The sequence below is a fragment of the Pipistrellus hanaki genome, assembly GCF_964339955.1.
Source record: "Pipistrellus hanaki genome assembly, chromosome: 14".
NCBI classification, from domain to species: Eukaryota; Metazoa; Chordata; class Mammalia; order Chiroptera; family Vespertilionidae; genus Pipistrellus; species Pipistrellus hanaki.
Genome location: NC_140516.1, coordinates 40,303,174 through 40,325,382, shown reverse-complemented (window position 1 = coordinate 40,325,382; position 22,209 = coordinate 40,303,174). Strand labels below are relative to the sequence as shown.

Here is a 22,209-nt window from a genome sequence, read left to right as displayed (position 1 = left end):
CCAGACCAGGTTCCCTGCCTACCTCTGAGCTTTTCTAGGCAGGTCACATGCCTACCATTGTTGCCAGGGGGTGTGGGGTGCCTCATCTGAACCACAAGGACTAGGAATGGAGGAGGGAGGCTCTCCAGAGGGAAATAGGGTAGATTTAAACAGATGCCTGGTATACTAGGTGTACTGGTTAATAATGCAGAATTTTTTCAACAGATAGGGTTCCACATATGTTGATATATATATGATTTGATATGTTTGCTATTTTGTTGTATTGACAACAAGCTTCAAAACTTCATATGTCAAATTTTCGGAAGGTGTTAACATCATAGATATTGTTATGCTTAAAAGCGTCAATTTTTGTGCAAAAAAAAAAAAAAGAGCATTTGTGAGAAGTTTTAATTCATTACTTTATTTTGAAGAAAAGTGCTGCTGAAAGTTATCATATACTTCGGGAAGCTTATGGTGAGCATGCTCCATCTCAGGATACTGGTGAACGCTGGTTTAAATGCTTTAAAAGCGATGATTTCTATGTAAAAGACAAAGAATGTCCAGGTCAACCAAAAAAAGTTTGAAGACCAACAATTACAAGCATTATTGGATGAGGATTGATCATTAACTGGTTAATTTTGCAGATACCAGTTAATTTTGCGGATTAATCATTAACCGGTTAATAATGCGGATTTTGTGATCAAAGAAAACACAATAATTTCAAGAGAAACATCAAAAGTGCTTTATTCAAAGTAATGTCCATTGCTAGCACTTTTCTTCAAAATGAAGTAATGAATTAAAACTTCCTGCAAATGCTCTTTTTTTTGGGCACGAAATTTGACATTTTTAACCGTAAAAATATCTATGATGTTAACACCTTCAGAAAATTTGACATATGAAGTTTTGAAGCTTGTCAATACAACAAAATAACATATATATCAAAGTGCATACATGGAACCTCATCTATTGAAAAAAAAATTCACATCATTAACCAGTACACCTAGTAGTTATGCCATGAGCACTTCAGAGTGTACCAGTTCAGATGGGACAGACAGGCCCCTGGTGGCAGGAGACTCAAAAATAGCTGTGACACACAGCAGAATGCACGGATGCCTTAGGAATGGACAAAGTGCATGGATGCCCTGGAAAGGTGGAGATTACTCCCGGCGTGGCCAATCAAGGAAGGCCTCTGAGAAGGGGGCATTGGCCCTGGCCATGGATGGTCTTTGGGCACAGAAATGTCAGCTGTGATTGCCTTTGGGCCTTGCATGTCAGGCCAAAGAGTTCCTGTTCCAAATTTAATTGTTGTGAAGGACTGCGCATTGACCTGTTTGTTATCATTGCATTCTGCTAGTTCAGAGGAGCCTGCTGGGAAGGTTTAAGGGGTTGGCATTTCCTGTGAGCCTTGCCCATGCCTGTAAAAGGGTGTATCAGCACGGCCACGCAGTGGTCCGGATGGCTGGAGGCTGTGTGTCAGAGAAGTTGGGGAACAGTTAGGCCGGGGCAGCCAGGCCCCCCTCGGCATTGGCCTGTGCCCGCCCTGGAAACAGCCACCCACTGAAACTAAGAATAGGAATTCCTGCCCGGCTGGCAGGAACTAATGCCGATTTCCCAAGGAGGGATGGGCCAGAAAACAAAACACGGCGTTGGGTGGGGCCATCCTTTGTATCTATTTGCGAGGTCACTTGGGAGCTGGGCCCACGTCTGGGCATTAATCTTGCCATTAAACCCAAACACGGTGACGTGGGACAGATGGCAGCCTCCAGGGCTCCTCGCCTGCCCCAGAGGTCCTGGTCTCTCAGCCTCGAGTGCCTCCTGCCCCCTGAAAGAGGTGACTACTCCCTTGTTGCCTTGATGCGGAGAAGCCAAGGGAGAGGGGACCGAGAGGGGAGGGTCCCAGGTCCCTTTGGCAGCTTTACCTGCAATCAATCACCTGGCTCACAAGCATTTCTCTTCCAGGCAAAATCCTCTTCCGGAGAAGCCACATCCGGGACGTCGCGGTGAGGAGGCTGAAGCCCATCGATGAGTACTGCCGGGTAAGGCTGTGAAGATACATCCTGGGGCCTGGTGCTTCCTGGCCAGAGGGGTGGGTGTGGGTGTCCCTTAGGGAGGGGTCACCCCATGACTGGGTCACCCTCGGAGGGCCTCAGGCTTACAGCTGAGCCCCTACTCCTTTTGGGACATGTCCTTGTTTACAAAACGCCATTCTAAGTCACTTCCACGAGCTTGGGAGCTCAGCGAAGGGCTTCCTGCGGAAGGGATTCTGTGTGTGACGTTCTGCTGGACGTAGAACTGTTGCTTTGAGTTCCTGTGGGACGTTGTTGGAATCGGTTCTGGGTTCAAGAGTGTTCGAAACGTATACTTGTTTATTCACAGGAGTCTTGATAGTTACAGAGTTCATGGACACATCTTCATAGGTACAAGTGTGCGCACGCTCACACACACACACACACACACACACACACACAGCATGTGTACGCACATACACTCGGAGAACTCATGCCGGAGTGCAGACGGGAGCGTGACAGCGATGACTGGAAGCAGAGCCCATTGCCTTTCTCCTTGGGTTAGAGCCTCGGCCCCTGCAGGGAGGTCTCTGGGCGGGCTGAACTCCTCACTAGCTTCGAGAACTTGGGCAAGTTACTTCACTTCCCGGAGCCTCACTTCCACACCTGCACCTTAGGGAAAATAGTGCTTCTGCAGAAGGTAGTTCTGAGGAGGAAAGGAACTGACACATTTGAGCAACAGCAGCACCTAGGATCTGGTTCAGGGGAAGCATTCCGTAGATACTACCTTTTGTTATTTTCCCAGGACAGTAAGTTGAATGTGACCGCTGGGTACCACTGGCTTTCACGGAGATGGAATATCTTAAATTAAACCTATGGTGGGCTCTCACCGGTTTGGCTCAGTGGATAGAGTGTCGGCCTGTGGACTGAAGGGTCCCACGTTCGATTCCAATCAAGGGCATGTATCCTGGTTGCGGGCACATATCTGGTAGGGGATATGCAAGAGACAGCTGATGGATGTTTCTCTCTCATCCATGTTTCTAACTCTATCCCTCTACCTTCCTCTCTGTAAAAAAAAGAAAAAAATCAATAAAATACATTTAAATAAATAAATAAATAAACAAACCTATGGTGGAATCTGAGGAGAGGCAAGTGGGACAGCGCTTTGTTGTGAGTGCTAGTATTAGAGCTGGGGTCTGACCCCAGGGCCCCACCTTCTAGCTCTGTGACTTTGGGAGAGTTACTTCGCCTCTCTGAGCCCCAGTTTCCTCATCTGTAAAAGGGGGATAGAAACAACTCTTTCACAGGGTTCATGAATGGGGTTGAGTAAGGGAAGGTACGTCTCAGTGTTCGTCATTCTGAAATACTCTGTCCCTACACAGAGTTGTGATTGTAAGATTCCTTTCTGGCTGGCCAGTGTGGCTCAGTGGTCCTATGAACCAGGAAATCACAGTTCAATTCCCGGTCAGGGCACATGCCCAGATTGCAGGTTCGATCCCCAGTTTGGGGTGTGCTGGAGGCAGCTGATCAATGATTCTCTTTCATGATTGATATTTCCATCTCTCTTCCTCTCCTTTCCTCTCTGAAAATCAATCAATCAATATATATATATATATATATATATATATATATATATATATATATATTGGGTTTTTAAAGATTCCTTTTTGCGATAATGTCTGATATTTCTCAATCACTGTTAGGCAATAAAAATGCTCAAATAAGAATCATGTTGCTAAATTGACTGGGCCGGCAAGCACTCCCGCAGACTCTGAGTTAAGCTGAGTCTGAATTTCGTGACTGCAGACCATACCGGTCACATTTTCTCCCTTAACCTGAAAGGACGCCGTGAGGATGAATTATTCCCTTAAACCAAAAGCTCCTTTTCCAAAGACCAATCCAGCTGACCTCGGAGAGTCTGCGGGTTCGGTTCCAGGCCACTGCGGTAAAGCAAGTGTCCTAATCTTTTTGCTGGACAAAAATCGTACACCTATGGATGAGGACAGTGGGTGGGTGGGGAGGTAAGGGAAGAGGGTGGGATGGGAACCATGGGGAACTATGGGAGGAAAAAAGAGGAGCAATTGTAATAATCTGAACAAGAAAGATTTATTAAATTAAAAATAAACAAAACAAAATAATAATAATCTTTTTGCTGGTAGAGAGTCTTGCCTTCCATTTGTAAAAAAAAAAACACACAAAAAAACAACAACATCTATGCAGTGTGAGAAAGCGAAGCACACTAAGACAAGGTATGCCTGAATTCCCTTTTCTCTTTAAAGGGCACTTGCCATTTCCGGTTAAATTGATGGCTGCAGCCTGAGCTTTTATTTCTCCTCATTCCTTCCCAGGAAGTTAAATAAATGGGCAGAGCTAATGGAGGAGAGGGCAAAGGGCAGGAGGACGCATCCTCCAGCTGGGAGCAGGGCTCGCGGCAGCCTCGGTGGTGGAGCCGGGGCTTCTGCAGCTGGTCTCTGTGGAGATGCCCCTCCCAGATCATCTGGAGGGGGAGACCCCTAACATCTTATCCCCTGGCTTTGGACAGGACTCCTGAATCAGGATGAGTGTCGGGGGGGGGGGGGGGGGGGGCTCTGGGGTCCCAGGAGTGCTGCTGGTGGCCGAGGGAGCCATTTAAGTGGGGTCTGCAAGAGGAGAGGCCTCCTAACCTGATTAGCTCAGACAAGTGCGGCTCAGAGCCGGGCAATGAGGGGCAATGTCATGGGTTCACCCAGCAGCCAGACGTTTCACAGGCTGTAATTTACGCCGAGGATGGTGGGGGGTAGGGCAGTGCAGACGTGACCTTTAATTCTGCTGAATTAGAAAGCTGGGATCTGTGGCCTGATTGTCTGGGACCTTAGAATGACCTTGGAATGGTCATCAGGAATAAGGCAGTAGCCATCCACGGTCACTGCCACCCAGGGTTGCATTTCACAGCTCTGCCACCCAATGGCCCAATCTGTGGGCCACTCAGGATCCAACAGTTCACTCAGCGTCACTGCTCCCCACAGCAAAGCCCACTGCCAATGCCATGTGTAGCCCACTCCCTGGCTGGCCCTTCCCTTGTCTATGCTTGTCCTTGGACACACTGCTTAGAATTTCGGAGTTGGGGGGTGGGAGGGAGGCGGCGGGGGTGTGTGTGTTATTTGCAGTACCCTGCATGTGCAGCTCTGCTTGGCTGGCAAAACCTTCTTCCTTGACTTACTAGACAATGTGCACTCCGAGTCCAGGATTTGCTGGGGGTTCAAACGCACCCCCAGTTGTGCAGCGGGCTCTGTGCACAGAGTAGCCAGCTCCTCTGCCAGGACTCAGAGGTGGAAAGTCTGACCAAGCAGCGGACCTCCCCAGACTTCAGGCAGCCCCCCTGCCTGATGGGGATTTCACAGCCCACATCTCTGTTAATTTCAAACATCTACGGAGCAGATTGCATGAGCGTCACGGAAAATGCAGCGAGCGCCAGCCAGTAATTGTTTTATGTGGCACTGGAGGGCCAGGTGTCTATCAAGAGGGGTTCCAAAGGCATTTCTTGGACTCCATAAATTAATTTAATAGGCAACATGGTCATGCGGTTAATATTTAATGGTTCCGTGGCCTCAACAACTTGAGAACCTTCATCTCACTAATAAGCTTGAGCTATACTTCAGGGGGCTGGGACTAACCATTTTATAAGTGACTCCATTTACCCTGTGCCTGCCTGGGACATACATGTTTGCAGCTTTTGTCTAGGGGATAATGTAAGTATCCCGGGCGGGCGGGAGTGGAGGGGTGAGAGTGTTTGAGAATGATCCGCTCCCCCTTTGCCATGTTGATGACATTGGTACAAGTCTCTTGTTTCCTGGTGGGTGTGACAAACATTTTTGCTGTCTAAAAAGCGGAGCTTGCTTCTTTCTATTCTGCTGTCAGCGATAGACTTGCCTCCAGGATCGATGGCTTTCTTTGTGGGAGGGAAGAGGGGTTGGCTATAGTTAGGCTGGGGGAGGGACTCCAAGCCCAACAAGCCCCTCTGACTCTCACGGGCTCATTCATTTTCATCCCCATTTCCCAGGTTTGAAAGCAGAGGCTATGCCTTGTGGTGGTTCTTAGTCCCAGGTATTCTCCCTCCCATCGTGGGAATGTCCCACCATGGCCCATCATTGGTTCTCATTAGTAAAGAGAAAGGACGCAGCCTGCGTGGCTCAGTGGTGGAAACTAGGAGGTCAGGGCACCTGCCTGGGTTGCAGGCTCAATCCCCAGCGTTGGGCGTGCAGGAGGCAGCCGATCAATGTTTCTCTCTCTCGTCATTGATGTTTCCATTTTTCTCTCCCTCTCCTTTTCTCTCTGAAATCAATAAAAACAAATTAAAATAAATAAATAAAGAGCTGAAACTGGTTTGGCTCAGTGGATAGAGTGTCAGCCTGCAGACTGAAAGGTCCCAGGTTTGATTCTGGTCAAGGGCATGTACCTTGGTTGCAGGCATATCCCCGTTAGGGTGTATGCAGGAAGCAGCTGATCGATGTTTCTAACTCTCTATCCCTCTCTCTTCCTCTCTGTAAAAAAAATAAATAAAATATATTTTAAAATTTTAAAAATAAAGAGAAAGGTTCATGTTGCAAGCAAGAGTCCTTTAAGAGGCACCAGAGCTCCTTGCATGCTCAGTCCTAGATGGGAGAGGAACTTCATTGCTCAGGGCGGAGACTGAGGCAGAGGGGCAAGACTGATTCGTCCGTGCTTCCCCAGGGGTCTGCTTCTGGGGGACCTATTGGTAGAATCTCCCCATCTGCTCTGGCCCAGCCTGTCCCTTCCTCCTTCGAGGCCCTTAGAGGAGCCCCATTGCCCATAAGAACCGCTGAGTGGCTCAGCCAGGCCCTCTGTGGGGTGCTTCCAAGTGCTGCTCAGGCCGAAGCTCTCACCCCTCTCCTCCGAACTCCACCGTCCAGTCTGCCGGACGTTCGGCCATTCCCAACTAGCCAGACCCCCTGAGGCTCCTGCCCCTGGGCCTGTGCTAGCCCCTCAGCTGGGGAAGTGTTCAGCTTCCACAGGGCCCCTCCCAGAAGCCTCCCGACTCCCCGGGGAATGCTGACCCCTCCTCTCCCATTATCCAGAAAGCCCTGTGCATGCCTCCACGTCACACATTATTCCCAGGTGACATCCATGTGCCCATGTTCTCCAGGCCAGGAGCTCCCAGAAGGCCCCTTCTGTTTCCTTGTGTCTTCACTAACCAGCAAGAAGCCTGGCCCCACGTGGGCGTCCAGCCAGTATCTGATGACAAGCTGCACAGATCAATACAAGCATCGGAAACCTCGGAAGAGGGTGACAGGTCCCCACGGCCCGAGGCACTAGGATCCCTTGTGAAATGGCTTACACTGCAGCCGCAAATTAGACGCTATTTCCGTTTCAAGGGATTTGCTGCCTAAATCCTTTAAAAAGAGAACTCCTGTGTTGGATTTACAGAAATTCTGTGAGCACCCAGCTTCCTGGACGGTGATATAGAAGGAACATTTTGGGCAGGATAGAGGAGCCGCAGGAGTGGGGGCCAGATGGGCAGAACTCCAGACCCGTGACAGGGTCCCTGGGCTTTTCCCTAGAGAAGTCCATTGATTAGAAACCAAAAGGATGCTGATAAAGAGCGGAAAATGGGGCGAGAGAAGCTGCCACACTGCGCGCCTCTGGTGTTTCAGGGAGAGGTAGAAGGCTGAAGACTTAAGGATCATGGATTGGCTGGCACAGCAGCAGGTTTTAATCCCGTCCACGAGGCTCCCATCCCACCCGGCTGGAAGGCCTTTGGAATCCCCTGGCATCTCTTCATCCAACCCTCCTTCCCAGTTCCCATTCTCCTAGAGTCTGCCTGCCCTCCTGCCTGGGCCCCGGGACCAGCACCCAGGTGGGCGGGGTGGGTGCCTCAGCCCACGGGCTCCTCTGAGTGGGAACCCTTGTCACCCCACATGGGAGGGAATTCTGAAACCCCGACTTTTTCCAGTGCCTTTTAGGGGGTAGAACGAAACATGTGGCATGTTTGCCTCCTGCTTCCCGCCTCCCAGGACGTGACTTGGGGTTCCCAGTGGGTCCTTGTGGGCCAGACCCTGGGTCTGTCGGTTGGTGGGTCGGTCAGACGGTCGGTCGGTCGGTCGGTCGGTTGGTGGGCGCTGACACCCAGAATGCCTGGCCTGGGCAGGGGGAGGGAGAGAGAGGAAAATGAATGATCCCGGGGCAAGAGCAGGGCACACACCTTGTTTTGCTCAATGCAGAACTTTGCTTTTGGTCCTGGGACAGTAGTTACCCAGCGCAGTGGGCTTCATGAGGGGGTTCATTTCGGGGCAGAGGGTCTGAACACAGCCTGGCCAGGGTCCCCTCCCACGCTGCTCCGCTTGCAAAGACCAGGCTCGGGTCCGCGTCCCTGGGAGGGGGTCTCAGAGACAGGCAGTGCGGCCACCCTCTCCCTTTCCTGAATCTGCACCATCCGGAATGGTGACATGTTGCCAGGTGGTGGCCCGTGCCACTGGCTCCCAGGAAATGGTCTCCCTCCGGGGCCGGGAGCTGGGGACTTCAGGGCAGGTGAGGTCCGGGGGAGGGAGGCCCCGGAAGAACTGGCTGGTGAGCAGACCTGGATGGCTCTTGAGTGCATAGGCGCCTCTGCCTCAGCCCCTCCCCTCCCCCTGCTTCTCCAGATGTGCTGTCAGCCAGCTCGCCCACCCCCTGGACCACAGGACGCCAAGGTTGGATGGGGACTGACGTTAGCTCGGCTGACATCCTGCATGCTCTAAGCGGCCCCACGGGTCAGTGGCCCCTCCCTGGATGCTGAGGGCTCTGAGGCCATTCCAGCCCTTCTCCCTCCAGGGGGCCTTCCGACCCTCCAACCTCACCGGAGTCCACGCTGTTAGAAAGGCTCAGGGAGACTGATGGATAGACCTGACCCTGACGTCACTGAGAGTGGTGCAACGTACAGTCCTGGAGCCGCTGGCTGTTGGAGCGGGAAGAACCTTCAGAGTGTCTCTAGTCTGGAATTGCCCCCGCTGCGTTCCCGGGGCCGTCCGTGGGAATCGCTAGGAAAACCAGCCCTACAGTCAGAGAGACCTGTGGGTAATGGTGGAGGCGGGAGAGAGAAGTAGATCAGACAGAGCGTAGGCTCTGGACTAGGCGGCCCCATTTAAAAGCTTTGCTGCTTAGTAGCTGCGTGGCCTTGGGCAATTACTTAACCTCTCTGTGCTTTAGTTTGTCCTAATGGGGACTTGGAATCGTGTTCATACCTACCTCGGGCTTAATGTGATGATTCAGTGACGCGGTCCCCAGGATGTCGTCATGATTAATACATGCTGGCCTAACAAAGCCTGCGGGTTTCCTTTCCTGCAGGACTTCTCGGAGCCTTTGCTGTGATGATGAATATGGTGATTTCCAAGACCACGATGGGGATCTAAAAACATCCTTTCACCCGTGCCCACAGAACTCGTGTTATCTCCTCAGACAGGTGTTCCGGGAGATAGAGTTTGAGATTCCAGAGCCAGTCTGTCTTATCATAAAAGAAACGAAAACCAGAGCGTTGAGGCGAGCTGCCCAAGGTCATGCAACAAGTATAGAAAGGCAGAATTGGAGCTAGAATTGAGGTCCCCGGACTCCCCTCCCCGTGTTCTTCCTAAGATGCATCATTGCTTTCACCGTCAGAGCAATGGCGCCGAAGACAATAGTGCCACAGCTAACACTCACTGAGCGTCTGCTTGATGCCAGGCATTGTGCCAGGCTCCTCATATGTATGATCTCACTTAACCTTCCAACAGGTAGGGGCCATACCAAACCCACTGCACTGAGCTCAGAGAGGGCGACCCATATATTCAGCACCACAACAGCATCCTGGCAAATGGCACAGCCAGAACTCAGACCCACGTCTGCCTGGCCCCGAGGCCCCCACTTCACCTCCCCCTGGCATGCATCTTGAAGGTCGAATGGCAGAACTTTAGGCCTGAGCCTGGGGTGGCGCCCCAGAAGTTCCCATCTATTGGCCCTACCTGCTCCTCTCAGGACGGCTGGGTGTGGAGTTCCCCGGCTCTGGCAGCCACCCCCAGCCCAGGCCTCCAGAACTGACTGCTCAGCACCGGCTCTCCTGCCAAATGATTTTGGCCCAGAGATGGGCTTGGCGGCCGCTCTGATGGAAGCTGCTCTGAGCTGAGAGCCTCTTGTCGGCCTGAAATCAGGACGAGCTCTCAATGCGCTCCCCTCGGGGCTCCCTATTAAATAAAGATGTCTGCAGCGGTTCCACCAAAAGGCCCCTTTGTCTGAGGCCCTCGCGGCCCACGCGGCCTCTGCCCCCAGAATGCCGGTCTCTGTCGGCATGAAGAGCCCCTGTGTTCACCGCTGGTGCTGGGCGAGCTGCAGCCCGGCGGGCTCTGCGCCTGGCGGGTGGCGGTGGGCTGAGCGGGGAGGGTGCTAGCGCTTGGCCCCTGGAAACCTGCCCTGCACCCCCTCCCTGTCCCTGCCCGGGAGGGGACCCTGGCAGCCACTCTGCGCACACAGAGCCCAGGTCCCTGTAATGGACTCCTCCTGCCTCCTCCCCATCCCAAGCCATCCGTGCTTCCTCCGGACCCTCCGGCCTCCTGCTAGGAGCACTGGGTCTGCACATGCCTGCTTCCCACTTCTCTGCAGGCCCCTGTCTCTCTGACTCCATCTCTCTCTCCTTTCCCCCACCTCTCTCTCTGTCTCTCTCTCTGTTTCTCTCTCTCTCTCTCTTTAAAATGTTTTTTTTATTGATTTTAGAAAGGCAGAGAGAGAGAGAGAGAGAGAGAGAGAGGAAAACATCAATGATGAGAGAGCATCATTGATTGGCTGCCTCCTGCATGCCCCCTACTGGGGATTGAGTCCACAACCCAGGCATGTGCCCTGACTGGGAATCAAACTATGATCTCCTGGTTCATAGGTTGGTGCTCAACCCCTGAGCCACATCGGCCAGGCCTCTCTGTCTCTTTTCCTCTCTCCTTCCTCAGCCTTTCTTTCCCTTTTCCTTCTATCTTCCTGGGGAAGAAAACAGCACATACCACGTGTGTTAAATGAAAACTTGAACTCTGTGGGGGCAGCTTCCACCCATCCTACCTTCTGAGACATGGAGACAAAATGGGCAACACGTCATCAGGTGTGCTGTGGTGGCTGCAGGGTTGTGTCTGGCTCATCCCTGTACCAGGCCACAGCCCTGTGTCAGGCACACATGGAAAAACCTCCAGTCTTTGTCACATCATTGGAGAGTTAGGGGGCCTAGGACAGTGCCTGACATGTGGTCTTTACTTATTAAATGTTAAATTCCCTTCCTTTCTGCTTCCTGGCTGTTCATGAGATCTGTGAGAGACCCATGGAAAGCCACAGGCTCTAGAATGAACAGCTGGAGTTGCGTAGTGTTGCCTTATAGGTTTTGGTATAGGACCTTGTCTCATCTTGCCCAGGTGTGGGTTTGGCATTGAGAAGGGCCATTGTGGTAAGATGCCTCGTGCTCAATGCCACACTTGGATTGTTACCCGATCGGCTTCGAGAAGGATAAAACTATCACTTCCCTCTTCCTCAACACAATCATTCTGTTGATGCAACCTAAGACCACGTGTGCTTTTTTGCCCCATTATCATGTCCCACTTATTTGGGCTTCTGCACACCAGAGCCCTTATTTATTCTTTCACTAGAGGCCTGGTGCATGAATTCGTGCACAGGTGAGGTCTGGCCGTGGTAGCACCCTGTTGTCCTTGATAGAATTATCAACTTGCTAAATGGTTCAGCCCGTGTGTAGGGCCTGTGGGCACCTGGTGCAGCTGGACTGTGGCTAGTGGGAGACAAGGCTGATGGGTTTAAACCTTGGATTGTCAGGCTAGAGAGCTTGGACTTACTCTGGGGGCACATGGGAATTCTTTCAGGGTTCATGCCGAATGAGTCGTTCCCGAGGGCCCTGAGACCTAGGGTTCCGTGATCATTGTTTCCTTTTGATTGGCTGATTGTTCAGTTGCTTTGATTGGCTAGTTGGATGGTCGGTGTTTGGTTGGTTGAATTGTTGGCTAGATGATTGTTTGGTTGGTTGACTGTATTTTTCATTATTTTTATTACTTGGCTGGTTGGTTAGCAGTGATTCATTGGCTGGATGGTTGGTTGATGGAGTGGATGGACAGAGGGAGAGTTGTTTCATTGATTGACTGATTGTGGTCTAGCTGTCTGGTAGGATGGTGGGTGGCTAGTTAATGACCTTCCTCAGCCCAGTTTTTGAGTCGCCACCCCCCCCCAATCACTGTTGGCCCACATGGACCTCGGTTGTGGGTTTCCTGGTCCCAGTTTCATCAGGCCTAATGCCCTTTCTCCCATCTTCCCACAGGCGCTTGTCCGGCTGCCTCCCCACATTTCACAGTGCGATGAAGTCTTTCAGTTCTTTGAGGCCCGACCGGAAGATGTCAACCCTCCGAAAGAGTAAGTGGCAGCTCCGGATGCTCCTGTGGGTCTGGCAGGTGTGGGAGAGGCAGGTGTGGGGGAGGCAGGTGTGGGAGAGGCAGGTGTGGGAGAGGCAGGTGTGGGGGAGGCAGGTGTGGGAGAGGCAGGTGTGGGGGAGGCAGGTGTGGGGGAGGCAGGTGTGGGAGAGGCAGGTGTGGGGGAGGCAGGTGTGGGAGAGGCAGGTGTGGGGGAGGCAGGTGTGGGGGAGGCAGGTGTGGGGGAGGCAGGTGTGGGGGAGGCAGGTGTGGGGGAGGCAGGTGTGGGAGAGGCAGGTGTGGGGGAGGCAGGTGTGGGAGAGGCAGGTGTGGGAGAGGCAGGTGTGGGAGAGGCAGGTGCCACGTGGCGATGGGGAGGAGAAATCCTGGAGGCCAGAGCGTGCGTCGCACAACCCCAGGGGTGCCATTCCTACCGCACTTCCTGTGAGTGGTGCCCAGGGAGGTTGTGGAGTGCACAGCCCACACACCTGCACAGCAGTCCAGCCAACAGGGGCCCTTTTCCTTATCTGAGCTGTAAGACCAAGCCCAAGGTGGCCTGGACTCTTGAAGGAGGAAAAAGCATTGTCCGGCTCAGAGGCTCACCTGGCCTGACCGTGGCTGTCTCCCTTGCTGGCTGCCACAGGCTTGAGAAAAGGGCAAAGGCCCTTCAAAAATCCAGCAGTGACTTGGCTCACAATGTGGAGTCGTTAGTGGAGACCCACCGGAATAGGACGCAGAGTCTTGCGTTCACAGCCCTCCTTCGCTGCCTGCGAGCCATGCCACTTCCTGAGCCGCTCCTGTCTCATCTGCACAGAGGGGTAGCGATGGAGCCCCGCCCTTGCTACCCCCAGGATTGCCTGTGAAACTCAGAGGACGCGAGGGCTGGGCAGGAGCTTGGCAGACAACAAAGCGAGTTACGAATGTGTGTTCGCTCCAGAGGTGGGACACTGCTCCCCCTGTACCTGCTACGTGCCAGGCTCCTGAGAGAGTTTGCACCGGGAGCTCTCCATCCTGAGCCCCCTCCCCCCTCCATCTCAGATAAGGAAACCGAGGCTCACAGCTGAAACTGGGATGTGAGCCCACAATTTGCTGATGTCATACAGAGGCCCATAGCCTTTCCGCTCCTCCTGCCTTCCTGACCTGGGGTGGAGTTGGGGGACCAGGAGGTGGGCCTGGTGCCTCTCGTTGTGCCCTCTCTGTCCTGCTCTCTGTGCTCCCCTGCCAGTCACTCTCCCCAGGCAGACGTAGGCTCTAAGACCAGCCGTGTCTGTCCCTACCTGGCTCTGCTGTCCCCCAACTGGGACAACCTCTCGGAACCTCCTGTTCTCCTCCCTTTCATGGGGAGAGAGAGAGAATCCTTTCGGGGAGGGTTGCCATTGATTGGAGTCACTTGTGAGGGACATGGCTGGTGGGTGAAGCAGCAGGTGTATCACCACAAAATCAACGGACCCTGCCTTTGCTCTGTGCCCCTCAACCCCACTCTCTGCCAGTCAGCTGGGCAAACAGGCCTTAGATGACCCGTCAGTCTGTGCACTAATGGCAGGTGAGCCTTTTGCCTATCTCTACAAGGCCCTGGAGGAATGGTGCCAACCAGGCTCAGGGAGACTGGGTACCTCGCTGGGTACTGGCGAGGCAGCAGGCCTGGCTTTGCAGGGCCCGGCTCCCGGCTCAGGACCTGCCACCCACCTCCGTGATCTCCCACCATTGCTCAACCTCTATGCCTTTCTGTATTTCCCTAAAATGAGGTAATACGTATCTCAGAGAGGCCAAGGGGGCTTACGGAGTTACCTGTGCACTGAGGTGACCCGGCCGGCGCCACTGGCACACCGAGCTGCTCCCAGGTTTGTCTGAGGAAGGCTGTGGAACAGAGCGGGATGTGGATGCTCTGCCTCTGCAGACCACAGCCTGGCCTTTTCAGGTGTAAAGCATCGGGCCTCCAAGCCACCACGGCAATGGGGTTATCTACCTGTTTCTTGAGGAGGTATCCGTCGCCTAGGCTGGTTCACAATCGGTCTGGCAAGGAACGGCCTGAGAACAGCCACCCCTCGAGGTCCAAGCAGGCCTGAGGCTCTGCAGGGGGGGCTAGAGCTGCCGCCAGACGTGCTGGGTGGCTTCTCCTCCCCTGGCCTCACTCCGCCTGCAGGGCCTGCCACGAGAGGCCCACTCCGCTGGAGACTGTGCCCCCATAAGAGCCCAGCCCTGGAGGTGAAGCCTGGGCTGGCGGGCTGATACTCTGTCAGCCTCGTGCCTGGACTCCCTCCCTCTCAGACCTGCTTGCACCTTCCCCAGGCCGCCATCCCGAACATAAACACGGGATCAAGTAACAGCGTGTTTTGACTCTGGGGCGACTGTGGAGTGGCTTATCAAATTATCAAAGCCTGTGGGTTTAATTGGAGTTCTGCAGATAACCCGGCCTCTTTCAAGTGTGCTGCTGCTGCAGGGGCGCTGAGTGTTCACGGGGGCAGGGTGGGGGGTGGGGGCCGTGTCCCTTTCCCTCTTGCGTGTAAGGTGAGGCCTGCGGCCGCCTGGCCTTGGTGGGTGGGGGAGGCGGGCAGCAGGCCTGAGCCCTGGGCTTTGATCCAGGCCGCCTGCTGACTTCCTCGGTGGCGAGGGGGCCCCCCCTCCCGGCTGCTGGCTTTTCTAGACAACCGACGCGTCCTCTCACTCCTAACGTGTACTGCTGCTGTGTGTGAGCAGGGCTGAGGTCAGCTGAGGCCCGTGGCATTGTTTTATTTTATTCATTTATCTTTAAAAATATTTTTTTATTGGTTTCAGAGAGCAAGGAAGAGGGATAGAGAGGTAGAAAAAAGAAACATCCATGATGAGAGAGAATTGTGGACTGGCTGCCTCCTGCACGCCCCCAACTGGGAATCGAGCCCACAACCGGGCATGTGCCCTGACCGGGAATCAAACCATGGCCTCCTGGTTCATAGGTCAGTGCTCAACCACTGAGCCATGCCAGCCGGGCCTGGCATTAGTGTAGATTTCACCTTTCTCCTCACACCACTCCACACAACTCCTCAGCACACCCTGCAGCGCCACCTTAGAACAGTCCACACCTCGCCAACTCCCCTGCTGCTGCCCCTGGCCAGCCCTTCTCTCACCGGGATTCTGGCCTCCTGACGGGTGTCCTGCATCTGCTCTTGTCCTCTGTGGTCCATTCCAAAGCAGTGGGAGGAATGACCATTTAAAAACACACCTCAGCCGGGACCGGTTTGGCTCAATGGATAGAGCGTCGGCTTGGGGACTGAAAGGTCCCGGGTTCGATTCCGGTCAAGGGCATGAACCTTGGTTGCGGGCACTTCCCTGGTAGGGGGTGTGCAAGAGGCAACTGGTTGATGTTACTCTCTCATCGACCTTTCTAGCTCTCTATCTCTTTCCCTTCCTCTCTGTAAAAAATCAATAAAATATATTTAAAAAAAAATAAAAATAAATAAAAACACACCTCAGCCGAAACCGGTTTGGCTCAATGGATAGAGCATCGGCCTGTGGACTGAAAGGTTCCGGGTTCGATTCCGGTCAAGGGCATGTACCTTGGTTGCGGGCACATCCCGGTAGGAGGCAGCTGATCGATGTCTCTGTGTAGGAGGCAGCTGATCGATGTCTCTGTGCAGGAGGCAGCTGATCGATATCTCTCTCTCTCTCGTTGATATTTCTAGCTCTCTTCCCTCTCCCTTCCTCTCTGTAAAAAAATCAATAAAATATATATTTAAACACACACACACACACACACACCCCTCAGGTCACTCCTATGCTCAAAATCCTCCCTGCCGCCCCCCACTGCTGTCACTCAGGCCTCCTCCTCCTGCCTCCTCCATCCCCTCTGGCGATCCCTCCTGCTGCTCTCCCACCTGCTGCAGTAACTTGGTCCCTGCTGCAGCCACACTGGAAGCTTGCTGCTTCTCATGCAGGTCAGACTTGTTCCTGCCCCAGGGCCTTTGCACTGGTTCTTCCCGACACCGGGAACACTCACCTCCCCAGGAGTCTGTGGGCCCAGCCCCACACTTCACCTTCATCTTCATTCGGGACAGATACCCGCAGTCACAAGGCTGGGCTGCAGCCTCTTGCTGTCACCTGACCATTGTTGGCTCTCCGCTCTCAGCTGGAGCCTGAGGTCAGGGCGCACACCGTCACTCGGCCCCCCTGTCACAGAGGGGATAACGGAGGCCAGGGCTGGGCAGGTGTGCCCACCTCTCACCACACGGTGGGCATCGCTTTGACCTGCTACCTGTCTCCTGGCACAGGAGCTCCAGTGGCCCCTGGTGGGCTCATGGGATGGACTGAGGTTCTCCAGCTCCCTGCGCCCCTTCTAGGCCTGGGCTCATTGCTTCCGCTGAAGCCAGCCAGGATCCCGGTCAAATTCCTGAAATGGCAGGGGCGGAGCAGAGCCTCGCCAAACAGGTTTTTGTTCCCCAGCCCCAGGGCCGCAGCGCCACCCGCTTGTGGCCTCGAACAATGGCCCAATGTTTGGAGGGACCTGGGGTGACAGACAGCGGGCCCAGGGCCAGATCAGAGCTGTGTCTGCCCAGCCTGCCCAGAGAGCCGCCTTCCCTCCGGGCCAGAGGCCCACCCTCAGCACCCCGCCACCTGCTGTGGCCGTGGGGCCCCTGGCAGGCCCCCAAGAGAGGGATGGAGGCCGGTGCCTGACTGAGGCAGAGCCCCGGGCATGGGCTGGGCCAGGGGCTGGTTGAGGTGGCCCGAGAGCTACCGTGGAGGGTGCCGAGTGAGGCTTCCGGGGACGCAGACCTGGGCAAACCCCCCCCCCCCCACCACCTCCCTCCCATCTAGCTTCCAGAAGGGGCTCGAGGCTGAGGCTGTCCGCCCTGCAGAAAGCAGAGTCCAGGAGGGCAGAGGGGACTCGGCCAGCCCTGCCTCAGCGCCCAGAAGGAGGACGGAGGGGGGGTGGCAGTGCCACCGGGATAGCCCCGAGAATTTGGGGGGGCTTCTCTGGGAACCCCGCGTCCTCGACCTGCTCAGCTTTCAGGTCAGGCCCGCTCCGGCGTCTGACTCCAGATCTGGGGATCCAGGCTCCCCTGCCGCCAGCCGTGTGACCTTGAGCTTAACTAACCTCAGAGACAGCAGTGGGGACACGCAGCTCCGAAGCCGGCTTTTGCTGTTTGCCATGTGCAAACACCTCCCCTTCCCACCACCTATAATTACCACCCCTCCCCCCCTTGTCACCAGCCCCCTGGTTTGCTGCCCCTCGGCAAAGGGTCCGCAGCAGAGCTGAATCTCACACCCAGTCTTTGGCCTCCTAGACCAGGGTTTTCTCTGTGGCTTCCAGGCAGGAGGCATTCATCCATTTTGATCCCCTTCTCAGTGTGAGGCCTGGCACCCCTGCAAGTGGACACATCTCACAGCCCTGCCTGTGGGGAGACAGACCCGGCCTGGGAAACATTTAAACTTCCAAGGCCTCAGTCTCTCAATCTGTGAAATGGGGCTTACAACACCGGCTGAGCCCATGGGGATCCACAGCAACAGTCCAGCCTGGGAAGGGGGGTCAGGGAGGTCTCCCTGAAGAGGCAGCATTCAAGCCGAGAGCAAGGGGAGAGCCAGTCCCTGAAGGGGAGGGAGCGGGAGAGGGCAATCAGGTTAGAGTCCCTGAGAGACTGTGGCAGTTTAAAGGGATTGAAGAAATTGCCTTCTGGCTTCTCTCTCTCTCTCTCTCTCTCCCTCTCTCTCTCTCTCTCTCTCTCTCTCCCAAACTCTCTCCCTCTCTCTCTTTCTCCTCTCTCTCTCCCCCTATCTCTTTCTAAGCATGTCCTCTGGTGAGGACTAATAAAAGAAAAATAAATAAATACTCTTCCTGGAGAGAGAGTATTGGCTTTGGCTGGGCCGCTGACAGCTGTAGGAATGGAAGACACTGAAGACATTCATAGCAACAGTAAGATGTGCAAGAGACAGCGTTCTAGAGAGCATGCGACCTTCCCCCTTCGCTGGCCTTAAGGTTGTGTCTTAAGGTTGATTGGAGTTGAGGCACCACTTTAGTAACTTAGTCCCTTCAAGTGCCTTAGTTCATGGGATGTGTTTCTTGCCCCACCTTGTGGCAACGTTGGATATTACAGCCACCAGCATTGTGGCGGGTGCCTGCAGGCTCAGCTGTGCCAGCCGCTATGCTGGACCCTGGAGCATGATCTCTCTTCTTCAGTCATCATTACAATCCTGTGAGGTTCATGCCTCCGTTTTGCAGCTGAGGAACCTTAGGCTCAGAAAACTTGTGCTTTTTTTCAAACACAAAATCCAGTGCTCTTTCCGGCCCTGGGAACCTTCCCAGAGGATTTCCAGAGCATTCCCAGGCTGGGAGCATCCCGAATGCTGGTGCGTGGAAGGGAGAGCTGAAACCTCAGGGAGGCTGGACTAGGAGCCTGGCTGATGGCCAGGAGGGGCTGCTCCTCTAAATGGCCAGGGAAGCGGGCGCTGGGCTGTGGTCAGGTCTGACTTAAGTGGGTAGAGACAGCCTCCTGATTAGAGAAGGCTGAGCCTGCCACTCCAGAGAAAGAGATGAGTAACTGGGAGTGGCCGGATCCCCACCCCAAGCGGGAGAGGGCGCCTGTGAGCCTGCCTCACCTGGCCAGGGACCCGTGGAGACCTGCCACACTGCAGGCCGCGGCCTCGGGAGCCAGAGTACGGAAGACGTGGGCTATCCCCACCTTGGCCCACACCCAGCATGTGCGGGGAAAGCCCCCACTGTGTGCTGGGCACTGTGCCAGATCCTGCGGGCTAGGAAGATCTTGATGGGCCAGAAATGGGGGGAGGTAGGTGTTTCTGGCCTACCAAGCTCTTCAGAGACAGATCTGGGGGTGAAGGTCTGAGACCTAGCTGTTTATTTGGGAGGTGACACCGGTGAGGGAGTGGAGGCAGGCAGGGGAGGAAAGGCAGCCAAAGGTGGTACATTATCACCCAGCTCCTGAGGCTTCATCCCGCAGGGAACTCTGGGAGCCCGTGAACTCTGGGCCACGGCTGTCCCACTCAAGGGCGGGTGTGGGGCACCAGGCCACCTCCAGAGGGAGCTCTCTAAGAAGCTGGTGTGAGCTTCGCGATTGGCCTTGCCTTCTGCTGAGCTCAGGATGACTTCCAAGATCTTCCAGGTGCCTGTTCCCTCCTCCCCTCCATTCCCCCCAAACCCCCCAGCCAGCCCTTCCAGCAGCCCCGCAGGCTCTCCTTTAATCCTCTCTCCAGAGAGGCCTCCCTTTCTGCCTTCATTTTCCTTTTCATTTTCCTCTCAGTTCTTAACCCAGTTGGCCACTTGGCTTTATTTGGTCCCAGGGGATGAGTCTGTTTTCCTCAACCCTGTGACCCCAGGGCCTGGCTCATAATCGGTGCTCAGCACATGCTTGTGGACAGGCAGAGTTTGGCGGCAGCTCAGAGGCAGAAGGGCCTGGTGAGCGGCAGGGAAGGCTCCCCCCAGCCCTGCATTTCTGTCACAAGGGTGAGGAGCCTGGGCCGCCCAGGTCTGCCCAGGGCCGATGTCACGGTGGCTGGAGGTCTCAGGAAGGCCTGCCCGGAGGGACCAGGCCCCGTGGTCCTCTCCCCAGGAGGGCGGGACTGACCAGGGCAGGGATGAGGTGGTTGAGCAGGCCTAAAGGGGAGGCTCCGGCCAGGGGTGCAGGGGAACCTTGGCGAGGGAGGGAGAGCCCTGGGGGCTGTGCTGTGCAGGGAAGGCTGCCTTGGGGAGCCAAACCTCCCCCTGGACTTGATGCTGAGGGAGAGTTAGAGGCAGAGAGGCAGGGAGTGGCCTGGGCTGAGGGGGCATATGCCCAGGGCATGCTTGGAAGCTTCTGAGTGTAGGTGGGTGGGCAGGGGCGGAGGGTGTTCCTGGAGGTTTGCAGGGTGGGAAGGCCAAGAAAGAGACCAGGAAGACCATGGAGGACCTAGTGTGCACGTAGGGGTCAGCCGGCACTGGTGCAAATCTCAGCTCTGCCACTTAAGCTCTCCGCACCTCAGTTTCCTCGTCTGGAAAATGGGGGTAGTGATAGTGTCTAGCTCTTGGGGTGGTCAAGGGGGTTGAGATAATGTATATGAAGTTCACAGTCAGCACCTGCTGCGTGCACGCGCGCCCGTGCTCTCGGGCCTGGGCCCGCAGGGAGATGGCCGGGGAGGCGGGGAGGCTCTATAGTCCAGACAGGGAGGACGGAGACCATGTGAAGGGATCAGGCAGGATGTCAGCAAAGCAGGCTGCGCTGCCACAGTGGTTTCCTGACAACTCAGTGACGTCACAGAGGATGGAGCAGAGACCAAGGCCAGCCTCCTGAATGGACAGGAAGTGCCCCGCCATCAGAGGCCGCTCAAGCCCTTTTGTATTTTTTTTAATTAAAAAAAAAATATATATATATATATATATATATACACATACATATATATATATATGTATATATATAATTGACTTTTTGCAAGAGGAAGGAAGAGGGATTGAGAGCTTGAAACATCAATGAGAGAGAAACATCAATCAGCTCCCTCCTGCATACCCCCTACTGGGGATGTGCCCGCAACCAAGGCACATGCCCTTGACCAGAATCGAACCTGGGACGCTCTATCCACTGAGCCAAACCGGTCAGGGCCCCTTTCGTACTTTACACAAACTGACATCCGTGCTTGCTGACCCATCATCTGTAATGATCAGGGAAGACCTCCTGGAGGAAGCGGCACTTCCACAGAGCTCCTGGGGGAGGTGGGGGGGAAGGAAGGACGGGAGACAGAGACCCAGGGTTTGCCTGGAGGACAGCTCGGAATGATACCAAAGCTCCAGCCAGAACCTCAGCTTCCCAAGACCTCAGAGCCCCAAGCCTGGTCCCCAGCGGTCAGGGTGTCCAGGCATTCGTGCATTCACTCAACAAACACCCTGTGTGGGCCTGGGCCGGTGTCACAGTACCTGCCTCATGGAACCTGGAGTGAAGGGGAGAAACAGCATCGTCATAGTAGAGGTTAATGTGAAAAAACATTCAAACCTGTGAAGAATTTTTGTGAGTTTATTTGAGCCCAACTCTCGACATCTGCCGGGAAGCAGAATCTCAGCTCATTGAGACAATGCTCCAAAGAAGGGCTGCTTTTCGCTTAGTTTTATAAATTTCCAAAAAGGAGGAGGCAGAGTGGGTTACAGGAAATCTCTGGTTGACAGATTGGAGAGGTGGGAGAAAGCAAAGCGGGGGAAACCTGGGGCTGGATAGAAAGTGAAAAGAGAGCCACAGCCTCTTTTCTGCAGGTGGGTACAGGACTGTGAATGCGGTAACAATAGCCATGAGGGCATTTGTGGTTTCCCCCGGGTGCGATTGGTTGTGGCCTTGGAAAAGGGAAGTTGCAAGTGACCCTGACATTCCACAGATCTGCTATCTTAGATCAAAAGGACAATAGGCTCCGAGAAGATGGAAGTTGATCCTTTATCAGGGAAGATACTGGCCTAGGATGTGACTACCCACTATAGATTGCTTTTTCTCGAGAGGTTTTCATTTCAGGCCATCCTTTGTGGTTACGTGAGGTCTCTTATGTTTGTCAGGCCCGAGCAGGCCTTCCCTGAGTTAGTCAGGTGAGCGTGTAGCCCCTTTTCATCCTTAACAGTCCCGGTAAAAGCTATTGGGGAGGGGCTGGGTTTGGGGTGGGGTGTTGGGAAGTGGGCTGAGGCTGGGAGCCCACATGGAGAAGGAGAGATCATTGAAGGGCCCAGAGCCCAGGACTGCAACGTCCCAGCATCACTGTTCCCAGAAGTGACAAAACCTCTCCTGAGAGAAGCTGCCTCCCGGCTCCTGGGCGGAGCCAGGTCCTGGGGCTGCAGACCGGCCCAGGTCCCTTCCTGGCAGAGCCTGCCAGAAGCAGCCCAGAACCGGAACCCTCCTGGACGTGGG

General features: G+C 54.6%; 1 protein-coding gene across 2 annotated transcripts in view; it reads left to right on the top strand.

Moving 5' to 3' along the window:
- Positions 1–22,209, top strand: part of SH3PXD2A (SH3 and PX domains 2A) — a 213,135-nt gene that overhangs the window by 98,326 nt on the left and 92,600 nt on the right. For both annotated transcript variants that reach the window (XM_084903835.1, XM_084903836.1), the window contains exons 4-5: positions 1,939–2,015; positions 12,286–12,377. In XM_084903835.1, coding sequence (XP_084759961.1) covers positions 1,939–2,015; positions 12,286–12,377 — 169 coding nt within the window. The remainder of the gene's footprint in view (positions 1–1,938; positions 2,016–12,285; positions 12,378–22,209) is intronic.